The 22,062-nt window shown below is 48.1% G+C and overlaps 1 protein-coding gene and 1 long non-coding RNA gene across 2 annotated transcripts in view; one reads left to right on the top strand and one right to left on the bottom strand.

The window, feature by feature from the left end:
- Positions 1 to 10,584, top strand: part of SSPN (sarcospan) — a 19,737-nt gene extending 9,153 nt beyond the window's left edge. Inside the window, exons 2-3 of the mRNA XM_017829122.1 lie at positions 2,628 to 2,714; positions 7,642 to 10,584. Coding sequence (XP_017684611.1) covers positions 2,628 to 2,714; positions 7,642 to 8,010 — 456 coding nt within the window. The 3' untranslated portion in view covers positions 8,011 to 10,584. The remainder of the gene's footprint in view (positions 1 to 2,627; positions 2,715 to 7,641) is intronic.
- A 3,753-nt stretch (positions 10,585 to 14,337) lies between these two features.
- LOC108504301 lies at positions 14,338 to 16,193 on the bottom strand. Its single transcript, XR_001877063.1, has 3 exons — positions 16,030 to 16,193; positions 14,730 to 14,819; positions 14,338 to 14,580 (listed from the first exon to the last, which is right to left on the bottom strand). It is a non-coding gene; the product is annotated as an uncharacterized LOC108504301 (long non-coding RNA).
- Between the last annotated feature and the right edge of the window lie 5,869 nt (positions 16,194 to 22,062).

Genomic DNA, 22,062 nt, shown 5'->3' with positions numbered 1-22,062 from the left:
TCCATACTTTGGTTTCCTCCAAGGAGTGAATTTTCCTTTAAAGAACTGAAATGTAAAACATATGTGAGTCATAATTCTCAGCAACGTTATTTTTTACCACCACTTATAAAAAATACACATCTATGGTTTTAAAAAAAATATTGCTATATTGTTATAAAAGAAATACTTAAGCCTTCTGAAATATCCTGGCCAACACTTGCCAGAATCCTGACCCGGTGTAATCTTTTATAAATACCTCTCTACAAATGTGCCTCCCTGAATATGTTATTTAAATCCCAGAGGAACTTTAGAGAGCACATGCAGGAATAGAAATCCTTTTAAACGATGGCCTTTTGTATGGGAAGCTCTCTGAATAGGGAGGTCTGATCCTGCCACACTGGAAGCTGGCAGGGCTTTTGCAAAAGTTGTACGAGGCATTTGATGGCAGAGAGAAAATTCCACCATTGGTATCTGACTGTGCCCTCGGAAATAAGTGCAGCTCTGTCGCTGTCTGTGGTTTAATGGGAACGGGAGCGAGGGAGTGGGAACAGTCCCATGATGTCTCACGGGAGTAACCTGGAGGCAAATCTGGCCCTCAGTCCATACAAGTGTAAATGCCCACTAGTGTGGCTGAAGCAAAGCAAATTTGATTTATTGCTTATAACAAGATCCTTCTGCACCAGGTCCTGAAAATGCTTAGGCCCAGCTTTGACATGAGAAGCCCCTTTGATTTCTCGTGCATTTGGGGGATGTGATGTTAAGTGAGTGTATTTAAGCATTATTTATTTTAGTTCTTGCTGCAGGTTCTTTCCTTCAGCCACTACTGCCACTGGGGGAGTTTATCATTTGGATATTACTAGAGATAGGATCTCCTTAAGATTTAAGTTTTATGGGCATGTTAATTGAATTAAAAGATTAATATACAGTGCAAAGGACCAAGGACATAGGCAATTAATCCTGAGAAATAAAACATGGTGGAGTCAGATAGAACCACTACAGGGCAAAAAAAAACCAAACAGCACTGAGGGACCTTTGACAAGAAAGGTTGTTTTTTCCCCTGACAACCCTGTCAGCCACGGCTGTCAACAATAAAAAGAAAGAAACAAATAAATTGGAGGCAGTGTGTAAGTCACAGGACCAGAATATAAATACACATGACATGGAAAGGAGTAAATAATACTGATGCTTTCTTTAGAAATGTTCTCGAGCAATACTTCCTATTCATGTCCTACTGAAATGACATGAAATAAAACTTTATGGGGAAAAGTGTTATTAATCACACAGGTTCTTAAGGGAACAGCTCTCTATGTGTTGAGAGTTACTGTTGAGGGTTGCTGTTTTGGGCTTATACCAGCAATCCAGGCACCAAAAGTTTGGTATTTTGTACATCAGATTGTGAAAGACAGCTGTTGCTGTCTAAAAGCACAGCTGTGCATTTTTCACTGCAGGTCCCTATGGAGCTGGAAATCTGGAAGTGCACAGCACATGCAATGAGCAGGTGGGGATGGGGCTGGGACAGAGGCCTGCAGTCCGTGGCGTAGCCCCACCTGGGTCTGGCCCAAGAGGGCAAATCCCATTGCTCTGGGAGGAAAGCAGAAAGTCTCAAATTAGTAAGTCTTCCAAACTCCCAGAGTAAAATGTAGGGGATAGAAAAATATAGAATCTTGGTGTAGTCACTGAGAATTTAATAGCATTTATAACCAAGATGCTCCTAATATAACAGAATCACAGAATCTGCTGAGGGCCTCAAAGGATTGACTCCAACCCTTTGCCCTGCACAGGCCCATCCCCAAGAGTCACACCATGGCCTGAGAGCGTCGTCCAAACACTCCTTGTGCTCTGTCAGCCTTGGTGCTGTGCCCACTGCCCTGGGGAGCCTGGTCAGTGCCCAACCACCCTCTGGGGAAAGAATCTCTTTCTAATATCCAACTGAAGGCTTCCTGACACAACCTCAGGTCACTTGACTGGAGTGCTCAGAACAGTAGGGGTATCGTGTGTCCCCCCATTTTTAAGCAAATTATATTTATTGGAGTAGCTCCTCAGAGCAGGATCTTCCCTCCTTACCTGGCTGGAAAATGCCTACCCGTGAGCATCTGCTTCTGCAAATAAATCCAGAATTAATAACAAAGACAGCTAAATTAATAATAAAGTGCATAAATACTTTTCCATTACTGTTAACCTTCAGCAATTACTGCCACGGGGCTAAAACACGGTTTCAGATTGCAGGGGAGATAGATGTCTTGTAAGTAAGGTGTCCGCTCTAGGAGAGGGTGAAAACCTCTGCTATAAACTCTGCTGCCTCATATCCAGCAGCAGCTTTGGTTAGTGATTTACAACTTGCACTGGTGACATAAAAACCCTGTCAGCACCCAGAAGTACATAGGGTGGTGCTCTTTGGGCTTGCAAGCTTTCATAAGCCTTTTGCTCTTTTTTGATAGTTAGTTGTACGGACAAAAACTCCACAAACATCCTAGAGGCTATTGCTGGGCTGTGTCTTTGATGACTTTGCTTCCATGCCACTTCTTGAGTTATGGCCCTGCTACACAGAAAGGTGTTTTGGCTTGGGGGAAAAAAAAAAGTATTTTTGTGTTCTGTAGGTTTTTTGGGTTTTTTTAACCTTGACAGATTTTATATCTTTTCCCTTGTAGGTCTGTCTGGTGTCCCTAGTGGGATTTCTTATGCTTTGTATTTCGTACCAACCCGATGAGAAGACGTGTGTGCAGTTCACAGTAAAGGTACCTTGACTTTTTCTGAACACTTTTTTTGTTTCTTATGTCATTAAATATAATCAGAACAGTTGGTGCAGGGGATATTTTTAAGACCACAGGAAACGAAGTGAGAATGCACCTGAAATGCAAGAATGGTTTTCTGTTACTTTCCAGGCAGCCAAGGAAGAAACTGTAGCCTATAAAGGGGAAACTCTAAAAACAAACATTTCAAATCAGAACAAGATACTATGTTATTTGCCATTTTCAGGAATTTCAAGGAAATTCAGATTCACAGAATTGGAATAATCTGGGAAGTGTTCAGTGAAAGATTGAGAATTTAAGTAGATTAAGTAGAGATAGTGAGCAGAGTAAGAAGTAGCGTGGCATAATACGCATCCACTTAAATCAAGTTTTAATTTTTAATGGGAGAGTACTAGGAAAGCATGGGGACATGCATTCTCCCACAAAGCAAATTCCCATCTGAGCATTGCAAGAGAGGTGCAGAAACTATACACCACACCCCACCTTTGCTTCCAAAACTGCTTTGCTGATGCTGGTAAGCGACTAGAAGAGCAAGGCTGAGAATGCTTGTTTTTAACACCATTTTTTCTGGACTATTTTTCCTTATTAAAGTAATTTTCAAGGCTCTTAATATTTTGCAGACACATAATATCCGAGAAAAATACCGACACAAGCAGCACAAAATAACAGTCATTATTAGCCGAGAAAGGCAGAAGGAAACAAAATGCAAGGAGCAGCTTTTCCAATCCTGGTACCCATCCTCCCTTACAAATTAGACACCGGTGTGTCTTTTGTGACTCTCTCAAGCTTCTCCCATACTTACATAAAGAAAGGCAGAAGAAGAACAATTGTTTCTGCCCTTTGACTGCCTTTGCATTCTCGCCCCGTCACCTTTACACCCCCAAGCTGAGTGTTACAGCTGCCCAGGGAGCTGCTGGGCTGGGCGGGAGCTGCCACACCAGGCTTTTTATTGCCTGCCCTGCGGCATTAAATTGAACTTGGCATCCAGGCAGGAAGGGAGTCATCCCTCGTTTCGGGAACGGCGTGTCAGGCTGGGCAGCCTGGGTGTCTCTGCCACCCTTAGCAACACCGCCCACCCTGACAGGGAGGAGTGTGAGCCATCGCTCCCCCCATAAGAAAATAAACGTTTTTAAATTGCTCCCCAGGTGATGTAAAAGTGGGCCACTCCTCATGACCTGGCAGAATTAGAGCTAAAATCCCTCTTGAAAGACTTTTGGGTCAGTCAATAGCCCCCCATAGCACCCTCCACCCCAGAATCTCCCTTCCCAGCATCTCCTATTGCAGCATGCCACAGAACTCCTTCATTGTCAGACTGTTCACCTCTCCTGTCCCATGTCTCCTCTGGGAGCTGTTATCCCACAGTGCCTCTCAGGACAAATGGCTTCTGGCTTCAGGGCATTTTAGGTATTTTAACAAGGTAGGAGCTAAAAGTCCACTCCACGATTTTGATCACATAGGACTCATCTACAACTCCAGTATCACTTCTCAAATCTTCAAATGTGAGTTAAAAGCTGTCTCTGAATTAAAAAAACAACATTAGCTATTTCTCCACAAGGCTGAGGATGTAAGATTACAATCATGAGACAAAGCCAATTGTTCAATGGGTTGTTCTCTCCTCCTTGGGGGCCTGATTCTTCATCCAGCACCAAGTTCAGCCCTATCTGCTCTGACTGTCCTTCTGGGGACTTGTTCCCCAGCCCAGGTCCTCACACTGGTGGCTGGTTCCCACCAAAGCTGCATACAGCTGCCAAGCACCATCCTGCAAGGAAATCTTGGCTGGGTTTCCCTGGAGTGCAATAAGCACCCCAAAATCCCAAGGATCACTCGGGAAGAGGATCACACACATACTGGCCTGGGGATTTTAGTCAACCCTCAAGGTGACCCTATGGTCACCTTGCGAGTGACTCCCTTGGGGTGGAACACAGGAGGAGACCTGTGCAGTCCTCTGTGCCTTCTTCCCTCTTGACAGCTGCTTCTTTCATTTCACACTTGCATGAGACCTGGATCCTGTTAAAAGAAGGAGGTGTGAGAACTGCTTTCGGCAGAAGTCCCTTCCTGAGTCTCCTGTACCCACAGCACCTCCTGAGGAGGGGAGACCCCCCGCAAAGGGAGGGTAGATTTGCCCTGCAGGGGGGACAGCAGGCTCACAGAGGAAAATCTGGACACATCCTGTGGACTTCCTGGGCTGTGTGCTAATATCTGCCTGTGGTCCTCATCACAGCATCTGCCACAGTAGCGTGACACCCTCTGCTCCTGCCCACCGAGCCCCACAGCCCATGTCGTGACACACCACGGTTCCTGTTCCCTGCACAGCCTTGTGCCTGAGCCACCACTACCACCTTCAAAAGGAGTCCCCTGATCCACATCTGCAAACCTCCTCCTTCCACCTCTGATAACTGTGAGAAGCCTTTTCCATAAGGAACTCGAGCCATCTTAGATTAGTTGTTTCTTTTAGCCATGGAGCAAAACTACTGCCAGTAAATATTGCTAAAATGTCTCTTCCTCATATGAGGAACCTGAAGAAGGATGAGCTACCATGCTCTGACCTCATCATACACTGTCTGTGCCCGCTTCCCTTTTCTCCTTCTATTTAAGCAGCAATCACAGTGCCTGTTTCTCCGAGGCTCTTGAAAACCAGTTTTCCAGTGGCAAGTTCTGGTTCCTGGGCAGAGCCCACCACGCAGTAGTATTTGTGATGTTGAAGTTGCCTCCAGGTCTGGCATGTGATTAATCTGCTGATGGGATCTTCAGCGCTCACTGTCTTGTGCTCCCTCACAGGCACTGTTTGCATTTGCTTCACCTTTGATATTTGGAAATGTGTTCATTTTCAGCAGCTCACAGAGAGATTCCTCTGCAAACATTTTGTGAGAATAATAAGCTATTTGGAAATTGCCCTGTGTCCCCCACGCATCTCTATTTGCCTCTGAGGATTACTGTAAGAGCTGCCTGTGCATTTGGATGCTGAGATTTCCTTCCTTTTGGAAAACAACAGGCAGACTCTCGCTGACTCTACCTGGAGCATGGCTTAGGCTGTGGATTCCATACTGTTGTGTCTTGACTTTGGATAGAAGCTGGCAGCTAAATGAAATACCTGCCAAGGGACAATCAGGCACATCATGTAGTCTTGGCTTAGTATCTCATTTATTAGGGAGGCCTGATTCTGTCTTCTGCTGGGATGAATCCAGGGACTTCCAGCCAGCCCACTAGGACTTCTACATCACAGAACAACCGACATGTTTGCCCATTTTCTGTTTTCCCCAGCAAACACATTTGCACCATCTTTTAAAATAATGCCATCAGCTTATGAATTGCCACATCTTTGTTTGGAGGGGGTTCCATCAGTCAGTACCACTCCATCTTCTGTGAGCTTTACATGAGGAGGTGGCCTCATTTTCTGACTTCACCTTTCCCGTGGACCTTTGCCTTGAAAGCTGCAGGGGTAAAGTAATTGCATTTAATAAGAGCCACCCTCATTTTGAAGCTGCCCTTGGTTTAAGGCTGCAGGGGAAGTCATTTGATTGAATAGTAGCCAAGTCTTAGAAACTAAGATCTTTCTGTAAGAATTCAGTGATATGAGGAGAAAAATGTATATAGTGCTTCAGGACCTGCAATAAGCCCAAATACTATTTTTTTTCAAGCTGGCAACTGAATAGAAGATTGATTCACACTGTAGATATAAGACAAATACACCAGGAGTGTGAATTTTATCAAGACATATATACTTGGAGCTTCAAGGTCATAAAAAATGCTTTTATATTGATATTTTGCTTGCAGTATTGAGGTTAAGAGAGAGAGAGAGAGAAGCTGCTGTTTAAAATAACAGATTCCCAACCATGCCATGTGTCTGACAGATAAGACGCCAAGAAAAATAAATGTTTTTACAGTGCTGAACAGAACCAAAAACGCTATTTTGGCTCAACACAGAATATGATTTTAATATACATTCACACATACTTTGCATGCAGTGCAGCAACTGCCAGTTCCAGCTATCAAAAGCAAGGGAAGTCCATATGTGCTGGTATCCAAAACTCTCAGGTGCATCCCGGAGTGTCAAAGGCTCTGAGTTGCTGCCAATTTCCGTGTGTTTGTGGGGGTGGACTCTGCAGAGCTACTCTTGGTAAAAGTCACCCTATTTTCAAGCTGCCACAGTTGTAAGAAGCAGTGGAGGTCACGAGCAGACCCTTGTCCTCCTCACACTGAAGCAACAGGAAATGAAAGGCGCTCACTGCTCCTTCACGCCTGTGAAAGATTTCTCCACGTTTATGGGGCAACTTTTGGAAGGAGGTTGGGCACAGCACACACTCTTCTGTGGAGATTGGCATTCCTGTTCCACAGCAGGGCCTGGGAAGCAAGCAGGCTGGCTGCCTTCACCGGGCCATGAGCAGGAGATTAGCCACCTTGCTTGCCTGATTTGCAAGTATAAATCAGATTTGTTTGGGCATGCAAACCCAGAGATGGGAATAACACATGAGCAAAGTTTCAGAAACACCTACTGCTCAGCACAGCCTGGGATAAGATGTCAGCCCAAGCCTCAGTCTGCTCAGCTCTGCTTCAAGGCAACTGCACTAATTTATCTCAGCTAATGACTATGAGTCTCGTCAATGCAGGTACAACGGTAGAGGAAGTTGTTCCCTCTCTCTCTCCAGCTTCTGGCTGTATAGAGACACCAATTTCTTGGTCTCAAAATTGTGAAGCAATACTCATATAAAATATACAAGGCATAATTACTAGTTCTTGAGTTGACCTGCTGAACTTGGCATCGTAAGCTGTCTTGAAGCACCCAATTTCCAGATAGTCCATTGGATGCACGCATTCCCTGCAAAGTACATGTGCATGCATTCCTTGTGCAGCCCTCAGCCTCTGTGCAGCTGGAAAAAGCACTTTCATCTTCTTGTATTTCCCTTTCTTTCAGCTGATGTATTTTCTCCTGAGTGCCCTAGGGCTGGTTGCCTGTGTTTTGGCGGTGGCTTTTGCCACACACCACTATCTGCAGATGACAAAATTTACCTGCGACACCGTCCTCGAGTCCTGCCAGTGCAAACTGGACACTGTGGATCCCCTGGGTAGGACCTTCACCTACCACGATGCAGCTGACTGTGGCAGCCTTACCAGCATGCTCAACCTGTACCTGCTCCTGCAGATGGCCCTCAACCTGGTGGCAGCCCTGGTGTGCCTCCTGACGTGCTTCGTGATGTGGAAACACAGATACCAGGTCTTCTACGTGGGCGTTCGCTTCCACCCTCTGACTGCTGCTGCTGAAGGCCAGAAGCAGCAAGTGTAGGGTCTGGGCTGGCAGGGGGTTGCGACCAGGGAATGGGAGATGTCCATGTGCTGCCATTATGGACATTGCCGATGGATGAGTGTTTGTAAGGCTCCTGACAAGGAAAAACCTTCACGCGGTTTTAATCAATATATTTTTCAATCATTTTAAGAGCATTTCACACGGCTGCTCCGGCAAAAAGGTCTCTTGTGAGATTATGTGAGGTCACGAAGTCCTAAAGATGCAGCTGTACAAATAATCACCAAAGAGGATCTTTAATAGCCGTAGATAAAATCATTAGGAACTCATCTGCAGAGCTACAGCCATTACAAAATAGGGTCCATTTCCCTCTTGCCTTCAGAGAAGCTACACCAATTTCCACCAGATAAGGATCTGATCCAAACTGCTTAATTATAACTATGCTGATCATGCTTAGGGAATATATCACATCTTGATGCTCCAGGTGTAATCCACACTAATGTGATGGGAATTTAGCATTCAGAAGTGTAATAAGGGAGGTCAAGACCTCTTCAAATGCAGGTTGAAACCAACAGGAAAGTGAATATATTGATGGCTGCCATATAAAATATACATAAGACTTTTCAGAGTGACTAATTTTATAGGTTACCTAACCCAGTTACTAATAAACAACAATATGGGTGAATTGACTAATGGTGATTGGGTGGGCCCTGCTTGAGACCCCAGATAGATTCCTGAAGTTTGGGAGGAAAGATCAGTTTAAGGAACCTTGAGTTGCACTCCTAAATTGGAGGACCGCAAATCACTAATTATGTTGAAAATTACGTTGACCTTGATGTAATGGCAGGCTCACAAACCCGGATTTTAGCCAGTTCCACCAATTATACTCCAAGCACAAAAGGCCAAATGCATTTTTGGTGTGACTCCTCTGAAGACAATCAGCCTTACACACCAGCAGTGGAGTTGGGCCAACAGCCCTGAGAGACATATTCCTGCAACAATGAATGTTTTTAAAATGGGGTGGAGGGAGGGAAGCAAGAAGAGACTGCCAGTCTCCCAAAGACATCGTCTATAATCATGAGGGCAAAAGAATAATGATTTCTTAATGACTATAGAAAAACAGAGCACCTTGAAACAGCGCTTTTTCACCCTGAAAGTGCAACTCTAGAAGTGCTTTACTTCTTATTAGCCTTATACCAAGATGACTATATTGGTTTGTCCCTTGAACTGTCATTTCCACTTGCACAGCATGGACGTCTAATTTAGGAGCAATTCTGAATTGGCAGCATTTTGCACTGCCTGCTGATATATATTCATGCAAGAGCAAGACAGCTGGTGCTCACATCCTGCCATGATTAGGGATTTCCCAATCCTGGCTGGAGCAAGGGTATCTCTGAGGTGGGGTGGAGCAATCACACGCCAGAAAAACTGTACCATAATCATTAGCAAGGAGAAAGAAAATGAAAATTATATAAAACTTCAAAGGAGAAAAAAACTTTCTGTTTCTGCAGCAAAAATAGCCATCAGGAAGTTGAAAATCCAGTTGTCTGGCAAAACCTAGTTGTCTAAGGAGCTCTAATCCTACCCAAAAACTCTCTTCCATATGGTGATCACACATCATCCCAGGGATAGACCACCATACCTCCAGGGGCAGAAGATCACAGTGTAAAGTCTCACCTGGAACACTGTTGGATGTGTGGGCTCTAGTTTCTGTCATGGAAAGTGCTTCTAGAGTAGACACATCATCACCAAGGTGCTCTCTGCCAGCCTCAAAGCCAGGAGCTTCAGAAGATGAAGGTTTTTGAGATCAGCTTCCAAATGCTCTTTTTTTATGTGCCTAAAAGTAACAATCACTCATAAGCCTGACTGCAGGGCACATTTGCAAGGGTGCCTGCACATCGCCACCCATCTGAAGTCCTCAGCCTGGCTCCCAGGCATGCTCAGGGCAAGCAGTGGAGCCTGCAGGTGGGTTGGTGATGCAAGACTCGTGTGCCAGCATCGGTGGGGTCATCCACATGGGATATCACAGGAACCAGCCCATCTACCACAGCTCTGGTGGGACGTGCTGCCAGCACAGCCCTTGTGGACCTGTGCCAGGACCAACCTCCTGTATGAGATGGGTACATAGGGTAGGCTCTCACCTGCTGCTTGTACTCGGGTGTTGGTTTGTCCCCTATCCCTCACACGACTCCAGCCTTGCTCTCTGTGGAAGCGTAGTGCGGAGGATATACCTTCCCACCTACACAACCCTTGGTGCACCTGCACCTCCCTCCAGCCAAAGATGTGGGTGCTTCTCATCCCAAAGAAGATAACAAGAAAGGGATCAAAGGGAGGCTGAATGGCAACTGAGCTTTGGGGCTCCCCCCCACCACCACCACTGTGCACTCCGCCCCGGTGTCTGGCAAAGCAAGGGAAAGGCTCTGCTGGCAGAGCAGGGCATGCTTCCCACCCTTGCCCATCCCAAATGTGCCTTATGTTCACAACACAGCTTGGTGTGCAGCACTGTAGCTGAGGCTGTGCTCAGTGCAGGCTGGCAGCCCAAGCTGTTGTGGCAGACGGCTGGTCAGCCCTGGCCCAGTGGCATTTCCACCAGAGCCGGCCTTTTGTCCCCTTAATCCTTTGACCTCTGTCTCACCCACGTTTTCACTCCCTGTCTCCCACCACCTCCCAGGTGCTGGGCTCCCAGAGAGGCTGGGCTCACCTCTCCTGATCTTTGCCTGCTCACCTCTGGGCTTAAATTTGCTGAGACTGTTCTGGGGCACAGAAGACACCGCGGAGATGATCCCAGAGCCACTGCAAATGCCTTCAGCGGGGGGATGGGGGAGAGAAGGGAGATGTGGATAAAAGAGGCTGCTCCACTTAACAGTCTGTGCACCTCCATATCAGCACTCCCTCCATGGGTTCACTAATCAGCACGATGCAAGTTAACCCTTTGCTCTGGAAGAAAGCATGTATTCTGTTGGCGTTTTATATGCTTAATGAATAAATGTGGGGCATTTTGATCTAGCAAAGATTAACTTCTTTATTTCCTCTTTATATGTATCCCAAGAGCATAAAATCAAAACAGGAGGAATGGGGAAATGGACAAGGGAGCTTTTGGAACTGGTTTTCCCCTAGGTATTGTATTGCAACATATATTTTGCTTGGATCAAATATTTTGGAAAGTATTAATTAAAGGATTTTCACAGCATATCCAGACACCTCCCAGCCTTTTCCTGGTGTCAGAGTCCACATAGACTGCACCAGGAGAAAGACTGGGACTAAAAGGACTTGGAAAAGACAGAGGTGTTGAAGAAGAAAACGTTTTTTTTAAGCCTTGGAAATTTATTTTCTAGGTGAATTCCACAGAAAGGGGTAGGATTAAACCTCTATGAACACACGGAATTTGTGAAGGGCTTGATGTAATTTACTCTCACAAACCCAGGTGTGATTCTCATTTGCACCCTGGCCACTTTACACCATTTTCCCAGTGCAAAGGGGTTGTAAAGATGGCATCAATCATTTTTACACCTACTTTATGGCCATTTTACACAGCTAAAAGGGCCCTTTGTGTAAATGGGAACTCAAGCCCTAGAGAATTTAATAGAGAGGAGATCCTTTCTATAGACGGTGCTAGACCCTCTAACAGGGTCTATTACTGGGATGTAACTCTCTGCTGGATTTCATAGCTTGGCTTAAAGATCCTCAGTCTCGATTAAATTCAGCCCTGCAGAACTTTTCCAAAGGCCACAACCCCCCGGTGTCACGCCTCCTCCTCCAACCTGAGCACACGCAGAGAGTGATGGTGTCGCATGGATAACTGCTTGCTTTTTTAAAAGGAGAAGCAGCAGCTACCTCTCTCCCCTGGCTCTGAGGCGCCTTGGCGTTGTGCTATGCAAATACTGGAGCAACAGTAACGGCAGCGAAAAGGGAACCGAGACGCGGCGCCTCACGCCGAGCCAAAATGTCACATTCTCACCCCCGCCAGGGTTTGCTCCTCTCTCCCTCCCCTGATGCCCCTGGAGGGACAGGGGCTGGTGGGCAAAGGGGAAGCGCTGCCGGGTCCTGGCCCCACACTGGGGCCGCCACCAGCCCACTGGTGCCACCACGGCCTTCCCGTGACGGCCATCTGTGCCGTCTGTGCCATCTGCGCCGCGCTGGCCTGGCCACTCCGCGTGGGCACCGCCTGGAGCTCTGCCCAAACAACAACTCTGCTCCAGAGCGCGGGGAACTGCAATCAGCTCCCAGGACTAATTTTTTTCTAGGTTGTGTTTGTTTTGTTTTGTTTTGTTTTTTTTTTTCCACGCTACCAGCCAGTGCAGTATTTGCTTCGGGGGGCCTTTTGAAAGAGAAAGCACGCTGGTAGGGTGTGAGGAGCTGCAGCTCAGGTCCTCTATATTTAGAAAGCCAGGATGTCATACCTCCCCTTGAAATTTTCATAGTTCCCTGCACCCCACCCACCCACACACGTACACATGCTTGCGTCTGGAAAATGTTTTTCGGTCTTAGCGAAGGGTGTTGGCTTAGGGGGATTCGAGGGAGGTGCAGAGGAACAACCGCAGCTCAGTCCCGAAGCTCGAAGCCTCCTTAAGGCTCCGGGTGGCACGGCAGGCACCGGGGACCCGCCACTCCCTGCCGGGCTCAGGCAGCTGAAGTCGGGGATGTCTCCCGTTGCTGGCCTGTAACATGAATCCCAAGGCTGAGCCAAGCTGTTCTGAGGAGTGTGAGAGCCCTGTCCTGTGTCACGTCAGGCAGTGCCGGACCATCAGCCGGCATCTTCCCGAGTTCATCTGCACACGGACTGTAGCACCTGTAGCTACCTCATCCAAGAAGATGAATTTTGGGCTGGCTCATCTCAGGTTTCTGCAGTTCCTCCTCCCAGTCACCACTCCTGCCTCCTGTAATCACTACTCAATAGCATTTATCCTCTGCTAAATTGCCTCTGTAGTCAATTATAAACAATGATTACATCTGCAAAGGCTGGGGTACATTTTACTTTTGGTTTTGGTACCTGGTTTCCATATCTTTGTCTAAGCAAACAGTTGAAAGGCTCACCTAAATTTCCAACTTGTTAGGCGGGGAGCTGGGGATTTTCTTTTTCCTTTCTTTTTAAAGAAGGTACAGGCCATTTAATTTGTTACCACAATGCTTTCCCACTCCATAACTTATCATCTTTACATTAGAGCACAGCCACTAAGGCCAGCTTACAGTGACTGGCTGCAGAGAGAGTGTGGAGCTGAGACCCACCAAAGCTCACAAGTGACCTCCTGCTTCACCCAGATGCACCCAGGCATTCCTGCCTGGCATGGACACCCGAGATCCAGCCACCAAATGTGAGCAGGAGCCCAGTCTGAGCTGGGAGAATAACCAGTGGTTTGAATACACACCTCTCCTTCAGTCAGATGGATTATGAATGACAAGCACTGGGCTGACCTCAAGTTATGGGAGATGTGGAGAGCGACACTGATTAAGGCAGCCCTCGGCTTCAAGAGCCCTGATTGTCCTGGAATGAGATGTTTGAGCAAGGCAGGGTTTTTAAAATCCAACCCCACTTCACTCTCCTGTCTGTGTCAAGAGAACTTTTTAACTGGCCCAAAGCCAACTGAAGAGGGATTTTTCCTCACTTCAGTGTGGGATTTCTCTTTTACCAAAGCTGTGATGAGAGGAAGCCTTTCCCTGATCTGTCCTCCATCGGGCTGGCTGGAAGCATCTGCACTGGAGCTGTAGCTCTGCACCCATGCAGGGGGGTGTGAAAGGCACCCTTATGTCTTTTTTTGGGACATTTCCTTCCAGCTCCACAGCTGCCAGTGCTGAGCCAGGGAGGGCAGGGGAAGCTGGTGGCCCAGATCCATAATGCGCCCAAGTCAACCAAGCCCCGCAGCTATTCCTGTTTATATAGACTATACCGGTCACCAGGGATTTGGTGGGATAGTTTAGGGAACAATCACACTGAAAAGAAAAGAAAATAGACATTTACACTTTCCCTTCCACCTTGCAAATCCAGACAGGCAAGCAGCAATCACACATGGGGAACTAAGGGGAGCTGAGGGAAAAACAAAAGCCTCCCATCCCATTTTGCTGCTGACATGCTGAGAAACAGTGAAGCAGTACAGAAAATAAACCACCATAAATCAGGTACCCTAAACACTTTGGGTTTTCATGATCCAAGGTGTTGCTAGGTCAGGAACATGAAAGTTAGTATATTTGTTCATAGGGTCCTTCTGACTCGTCCAAGTCTCCTGGACTGCATCAGGTGGGGACCCAGCCAGCCAGGTTTCTTGCTGACAGATTTTGCTGTCACCAGAGGAATTAAATTTTGCAACCTGATTGGACTGGGTTACGGGGAAGGGCAGTTTATGTGCTGTACTCATATATCCATATGTATTTGTTTAAGGTTACTGTTTCCAGATTCCACAAAAGGAAATTCTAGGATCTCAGCTGGCAAGTCTTCACTCCTGAATTTACAAGAGTTGCATCTCCACTTAATATTTAAAATACTTTCCTCACTTGCTCCACCCAGGTTTCAGTCATTCTCTTGCTTCTCCATTTTCCAGAGACATGGGGCTTTTCCCGGCACATCCTCCTCCAGCCCTGCAAAAGGCACCGAGTCTGTGGGCTCCATGCAAGCAGTCCCTGCATGTCAAAATACAAAACCTGGTGGCATGTTCCATGTAACTCACCTCCTCATGAATTTACTGCAATATCCCACATTTCCAAACCACTTCAAAGTCTTTTGTACTCTTTAAAATCAACCTGCTGGGGGTGTGTCTTCTCCCTCTCACCTCCTCTCTTAAGTATGGGAATGCCATTCACTCCAGCTGGAGCTCTGCTCCTCATTTTTGGACAGTTTCAGGGCCACAAATCCTCACCCTCTGAGGAAAAAAAGGAGGTAGAGTAGAAGAGGAATAAAGATTTTGTTGATTTGTCTTTGTCTGAGCAAGGCACATTTTGCTCTAAGGCTTTTCCACTAAAAGGAATGTGTTGGTTTGGGCTGGTTTGGAGCTTGATGGGGTTTTTCTTCTGGTGACTGTATAAGAACCTGATTCAAGGCCTCTGAAATGGATGAAAAACTTCATTCAGTGGTGGATCAGCCCATGTAGGAAATACATTGTCATTTGCTTCTAGCTGTGGGCTAACCAATAATTCCCATCCTTAATACAAAGCATGATTAGCCCTGCTGCAGCACACTCGAGTCAACACTAGCTATTAAAGAAAGTGGGTTGATTAAGGAACAGCCTCGAAGACTAAAAATAATCAGGGAAATAAGAGTCAATGCCATATGAAAGCAAACACGCAGTCAGTTGTTATCACAGAGCTTTTCACGTGATGGTCTGTGCACTGATCTCACCCAAAGTGTGTTTGTTTTGGACAATCTTAAAGAGATTGGCAGCAACACATAAGGACTGATTCAAGAGCACAGGCCTGACCCAAAGCTGATGGAAGTTAATGCATTGACTTCTCCGAGCACACCCCATAGGAATCACTCTGGGTTTGGAAAGATATGTTGCAGTTAAATACATTGGTCTGGGCTTAGGGAAAATGTACTGACATTGTCACTGTCAAATCCATATGGAGGCAAGTGAAAACAGGGGGGTTGCAGCTAATCAGCATAACACAAAATAAAAATAAAGTGGCTGAAGGAAAACTTGAGCAGTCGAGAGGAAATGCACCCAGTTCAAACGAACTCCCTCAGCCCAGACACATTTCACACACAGTGATTTGAAGAGGAAGAGAAGAAGGATGGCAGGAACTCAGCATCTCGCTTTTTCACAAGACTCAAAAACATTGCAGGCGATGTGAGAAGAAAAAAATACATGGCTTTTGTCCTGTCTGCAAACATGTGGCACAAACTGAGGCAGAGGAGATTAAACTTGGCTTCACCCTATTTCCCCCCTCTTTTCTCACTGCCCTGCTCTTTGCTGGTATTATCTGTGCTGCTCGGTCCTCAGCAAACATCCAAGTAGCCAAAATATGGGCAGGATTCGTGCCATAACCAAACCAGCCAATGAATGAAATAAGGCACTTGTTTCCTGGAGCAGAGGGAGGGGAAGCGGGGGGATTTGTGTGGTGTTGGAAACCCACCTTGAGCAGAGGCAGTCCCTGAGCTCGTGCAAACCACCAGCGCTCCTCTGACGTCAATTGGCAGCCAGGCTGGTTTGCACCATCCCAGGGCTGGCTGAGCAAACAGCTCGACCCAGCAGCCAGAGAGACAGCGAGAGGCAAGTCGAAGTCCTGCACTCCTTCCCTCCATCTCACCGCTTCTCACCATCACCCACAGCTTTGTTTTCAGAGGCAAAAGGGCACAGACCAGTTGTTGCGAGCATGTCTCGGGCAAGCGGCCCGTGGGACGGTGACACATGGGTGGCACAGGGTCACAGTGGGGATGGTGGGTGCCAGAAACCTGGACTGGATGATCCTGGTGGGTCCCTTCCAACTCTGAATGTTCTGTCTCCCATCCCTGAGCTGTGGCAGTGCCTGGGCAGGCTGCCAGGAGGGAAGCAGGCTCTCCAGGAGGAAAGTTAGGTGAGAGGCAGGACCTGCCACCCATGGAGGGGCTGCTGCCTCCATGAAAGGGATGCTTAATGTCCTCCAGCCTTTGTCTGGGTGCTGGTCTAATGAGAGAGGATTTGGGAGAGCTTGTTAAAGAAGTAGTGAGAAAATGACTGACCATGGGAAGTACCATCATTGTTCCTCTGCTCTCCCATGGCACTCTTCCCACCAGACTCCATGCCTGAAGAGTATGGGAGCAGGAGAAACTTGATTATAAGTTTTCAGATACCAAGGTCTCTTCACAGGGTGCTTAGCTGGTTCCCTGACCACCTCAGACTGGGTTTAATGCTGCAGCCACCCGTCCCAGCCCTGGCCTGAACACATCTCACAGAGGACAGAGGGACAGCTGTGACACACAGAACCTGTTCTGTCACTGCTTGTGGACCATGGCAGCTCTTGGTTTCGGGGGGGGATGCTGCTGAGCCAGCAGCAGGAGGATGAGGCCAACTGCAGCAGGGAGAGCCTCGAGGGAGCACACACAGCTGTGTTCCTGGACTGCGTTTTTCAGCAACGGCAGAGCCACCCACTCTCTTTTTCCACACCTGAAAAGCCTGAAAAGGCCTTAACTCTCAGAGCAGGAGGGCTCTGCAGCCTCTGCAAGCCAGATCTGCTGAAGCTGTCCTGAGGTGAACCCCAAATAAAGACAGCCAGAATTGCTGATTGACTCTGAAAATGAAAGCATCAGAACCCCTTAACTCCCAGATCTCCTTTCCTGTCTATGTTGAGGGCTGATGGGGGGCTGGCAGTATGTGGGGCAGCGCTACTGAAGTGCCTGCTCCATCATTCCCACAATCAATATTTCTTTCTTGAAAAATGTGTGGAGTCACAGGCTGGAGCTCCAAGGTGCAACGGAGAAAGGAGGCTGGACATGAACTTCCCCCAGACCAGAACAAGTTCCCCCATAGCATGCTTGCTGCTTCCACAGCTGTGAGAGTGTGTTGCTATCTCTCTTTAGAACACAGCTCCACTTTGGAGGCCCCTTTGTGGGGTGTCTGGACCTACATTATAAAAGCTCTAACGCAGCTGAAGCAAGGCTAAGCCCACCCTGGCACCTGCAGTCTGGAGCTGCTCATTTTACGGGCTCTGGGAAAGATGTGAATCCCTTTTTCCAAACAAGTTTCAGTTTAAATGCCCCTAAAGAAGGCAGAGGGCCCAGCTGACCCCCTGCAGTGACACAGGAAGATCCAGTTTTGAATCATGGCGAATTTAGTGATGGACTGAGGGCTGTGGGCTTTGTGGGGAGACACAAACTCTGCCAGCCAGGGGCACAGGGTAGGAGCACCGGCTGCCTGCACAGCCCAGGGACTGGCTGGGGCAAGCACAGCAGTGGGCAGGTGTTTCCATGAGCAAAACCTCTCGAGAGCAGCTACTTGCTAAAATAGATGCCACGCAATAAACTGAAAAAGAAAGCCCCACTTCCCAGCTGGTGCAGGCAGCCGCCTGGCTGCATGCACAGCACAGAAGACAGCAGCTGTTTTTACTGGAGACTGCCAAAGGCCATGGAAGGTGATGGGGGCTGCTGGCAGAGGTTTTCCCTCTGTACCGTGCCAGGATTGCATCCCAGCAGTTCACCTTGCACCTGGGCATCCCGGCTGGCTGGAGGGATTCTGCTCACTTTCCCAGGAGGAGTCATCATCCTGCAAGCCCCTGTCACCACCAGCTGCACCTCGTCCTCCCAGGGGTGCCCTCACTGGTGGAGCCCCAGAGGGGAGTTAAGAAACAAACCAAACCACCCACACTGTGCTGGATGAAGAAGCACAGTCGAAAACACTGAATTACCCCCTCCTGCCTTAAATCATAAGATCAGCCTCCACGTGAGCCAGAGTGACCTTTTGTGTCCCTAGCACTCGGGAGCGGCCCTATTCCTCACCTCTGGAGGCAGTGTGGGGCCGGGGGCACTGTGAGGGCTCCTCTACCAAGAGCACAAGTGCCTGTGCAAAGCAGCACCGAAGGGGCTGAGGACTCTTCAAGCAAACACACCCCCAAGGCATTGTGCAAGCAGGGGGAATGTGTGGGTTCTGGGAAACCTGCCTCTTCTGGAGCCAGCTGTGGCAGCACAGCCCCAAGCCTCACATTCCAGGGAATGGAATCCAGCCCTCCTCTGAATTTCACTCCCCACCCCTACAAGCATCTGTCCTGTTCAGTGGTGCATCAGCAATCTGGGAGCCACAAGCAGCCCAAGCTCACCTTCTGCTCCAGTGAATGCCTGAGCATGGCCACGTCATCTGCAAGGAGTGGGTTGATCCCAGTCTTCTGGCCTTCCCTGCTTTGGAACTGATGTGGTTTTCCCAGATTTAGTGGGCCACACATGTTGTGTTTCTCCATCATAAGAAACCAGAGCAAGTAAAACAGAAAAATCAACAAGAAAAGTGAAAAAAAACCCATGGAAATGCTTTTCTTCTCCCTCCTCTTCTTCTCTATGACAGCTACAGCCTACATCCAAAATCCCCTTGTGCCCCCACCAGCAGCACCATGGCCAGGGGAGGCTGGCACTTGGCCACACCACTAGATGATGATGGGAGGACCTGAAGGTCATCCTCTGGGATCAGGAGATTCACTGCTGATGGCTATTTGCTCCCATGATGAATATTTGCTCCCACACGTAGAGCAAATGGCCTGTGTGGCCCTGAGCACCATGAGAGGTAAAGCTCACATGAGAAAACCAGCCCCAAGATACCTTGAGAGAGGAGAAGAAAGAGCAGGAATGGACCCATCATGGACCAAGTGCTCAGACCTGACAAATGTCATGCTGGGATCTAGACCCTGAGCAGGCTGTCACAGCTCAGGGCCACCAGCTGTCATTTGGGTCATTTGCAAGCTGGCAAACACACACAATGCTGTGTGTGTTAACAGCAGAGCATGAGTTTGGGAAACACAAACCTGGCTCTGCTACTGATCTCCTGTATGGTCCCAGAAAGCCATGCCATCTCCTGCTTCCAGCTGATTCCCTCCCTAAGCTACAAACCTTTTTTCTGGGGACCTTAGCTTCATGTTTGCAAACAAGAGTATGAAATGTAGGGTAAACCCTCTGGGGTAGGAGCAGCATTTCTGTTTTACACCAGTGTAAATTATTGCCTGTGCTTTAAAAAATGTTATTTTATTGGATGGAGTCACAGTAACTGTAAAGAAGAGAATGGGAGAAGTTCTTCATAGATGAACTTCTTATGATTTATTTATCACTGATTATCATGCTTCTTCACTTGCACAAGGCTTGTGCTCCACACAAAAGATGACAGAGGACAGGAGTGACAGGTTTGATGTAACCAGGGCCATGCAGCACACCAGGCACAGAGCAAATGGAGGCCCAACTCCTGCTCCAGGATCCCAGCGTGCTGGCACCAGAACGCCAGGGCTGGACAAAAGGCTCGCCCTGAGCATCCTGGGGAGAGGCCATGTGGGAGAGCAGAGCAGGGGATGTCCAGAAGCACAACTCAGCCCTCTGGGTTAGCAGGGGGAGGGCTGCTGTGTGGTGCTGTTCATTAGCTGCTGCCCTTCAGCCTCCAAAGCAAGCTGGGCATCTTGGCTGATTCTCTTCCTTGAGCAACCATGTGGAGCTGCTTGAAAAAGCTTCAGCAAAAAGACTTATCCAGGGTTTTGTGTGTGCTAATATTTGAGGTGTCTATAGCTCACATGCCAAAAAAGATGACATCCCTGCAGTGCTCCAGAGCACTTGGTGCTGTACAAACAAGGAATAAGTTGGCTGCTTCTGGCTACGAAGAAGCTCAAGAGGGCATTTAATACCAGTGTAAGGGGAAGGTGGAAGAAATAAAAGAAGAGGCAGGAGGGCTCACCAGTAAAGCATACATTTTGATTCAAGGTATTCATTCATCCTTCTAGGAGCAGATCCAGTGACAGTCCCTTTGACTGACAGAGAAAACTTTCCAAACAGAGAGTAGGGGTCAGATATGAAGGTCAGACAGGAAAATACTCGGGCTGGGTGGAGGATGAGGAGGGGTGGTGCAGGACCACGTGGAGGCATTCCAGGAGCAGCCAGGGGTGTGGCAGCCACTGTGGAGATGTCCATCAGGCAGGATGGCTCAGGAAGAGAGGCCACAGTCCCATAGAGTGACCTTCCTCCTGGGGCTGTTGGAGCTATCAGGAACACTCTGATTGCTTCTCCTTGTAGGAATGCATTTATTCGTGGGTAAAAATTAGTACCTAGTCTTCACCAATCTGCCATCACTCGTGTTTAGTTAATTCACTTCAAGTGGTCTGAAAAAAAAATATATAAAAATACTTTTCCTTGTTAGTCACCTTCCAGTGATACATAAACGCTCTGACAGACAATTATCGGTGATATCGATTCCAACTAGGACAGAAAACGAGCAGGTGAGTGCAAAATAGAAAGTTATTTATAAAGATGCAATTGAAACAAAATCTATCCTGCAGGCCTGAGAGTTTAAGGAGAAGAAAAAAAATGCCTTTGCTGCATGTTTTTGCTCTCTGCTGGTGTTTGGATGCTTCTTCAGGAGCAGGAAGGCCACAGCCCTGGTAACAACAGGCTGAAATAAACAGGCAGTGTGGCAACAGCTGAAAATAGGCATGAAAACAGGCAGAGAAAGGACTCTCAGCAAAGCGGTCTGAGGCAATGTCCATCAGCCCAAGTCAGTGCTTGCTCAGCCATCCACAGCAGGATCTCAATAGCAAGGTGCATTTTAACATGTAAACCAAGTTCCTCCTCCAGTAAATGTGGCTCCAAGCACTTCTTGCAGTGCTGGGACACAGCAAAATTCCACCACCACTGGGGAGGCTCCTCTGGGAGGTGGAGCTGGCCTCTCCCTGGCAGGAGAATGGGCCCCTCTTAGTGCTGTGCTTTTGGGTCCTACAGCTGAGGAGCTGCAAGTCTCACCATTGCAAGGCTGTAGCCCTTTTGCAGACGTAGCCCTGTGCCAGAATCCCGTGGGAGGCTGTGCTGTGGCTGTTGGCCCCCATCACCGGGCTCGCTTTCCCCAGCAGCTCTGCTGCACATCCTTAGCCAGGCCAAGACCTAATTCCTTGACCACAGGCTGGCAGTGGCTCTCCCTGGGGAGAGAAGGCTTTTGCCAGTTTGTTTTTGAATCACAGCACTGTTAATGCCAGCACTGGGCTCTCTGGGGCTGAATGCACAGAAGTTGCATACCTGGGTTCTGCCAGGCAGCTCAGGGGGGTGACACAGGGAGAGCGGGGTCTGTGGGCAGGGCTCTTCGGGCTCTTCTCCTGTGGCTGACTTGCATCCTCACCCTGCTCAGCCTCTGTTGCTGATGGCTTTGTGGCTCCCACCTTGCAGGTACTGGAGGGAGAGAAGATCTCCGGGGCTGTGCTTTCGGAGCAGCCCCTGCGGTGCTGCTTTGCACAGCAGAGCAGGAACCACTGCAATGCTGAAAGTCCTTTTGCTCCTTTATTCCTTAGTGTCCAAATTGCTTGTCCTTGCCCCACCTGGAGCAATCACTTCTGGCAAAGCTGTGACAGCAGTATAAAATGGGCAATTGGTCCCAATTTGGTTCCCAGAATGCCCCCAAGCTTCTGGGCTGTGAGAGCTGAGCAGGAGGTCACCTCCCCTGCCCCAGCAAGGACATCTCCCCACAG

This window comes from Lepidothrix coronata, unplaced genomic scaffold, assembly GCF_001604755.1.
Source record: "Lepidothrix coronata isolate B3197 unplaced genomic scaffold, Lepidothrix_coronata-1.0 Scaffold158, whole genome shotgun sequence".
NCBI classification, from domain to species: domain Eukaryota; kingdom Metazoa; phylum Chordata; class Aves; order Passeriformes; family Pipridae; genus Lepidothrix; species Lepidothrix coronata.
This window is presented reverse-complemented; position numbering and strand designations above follow the sequence as displayed.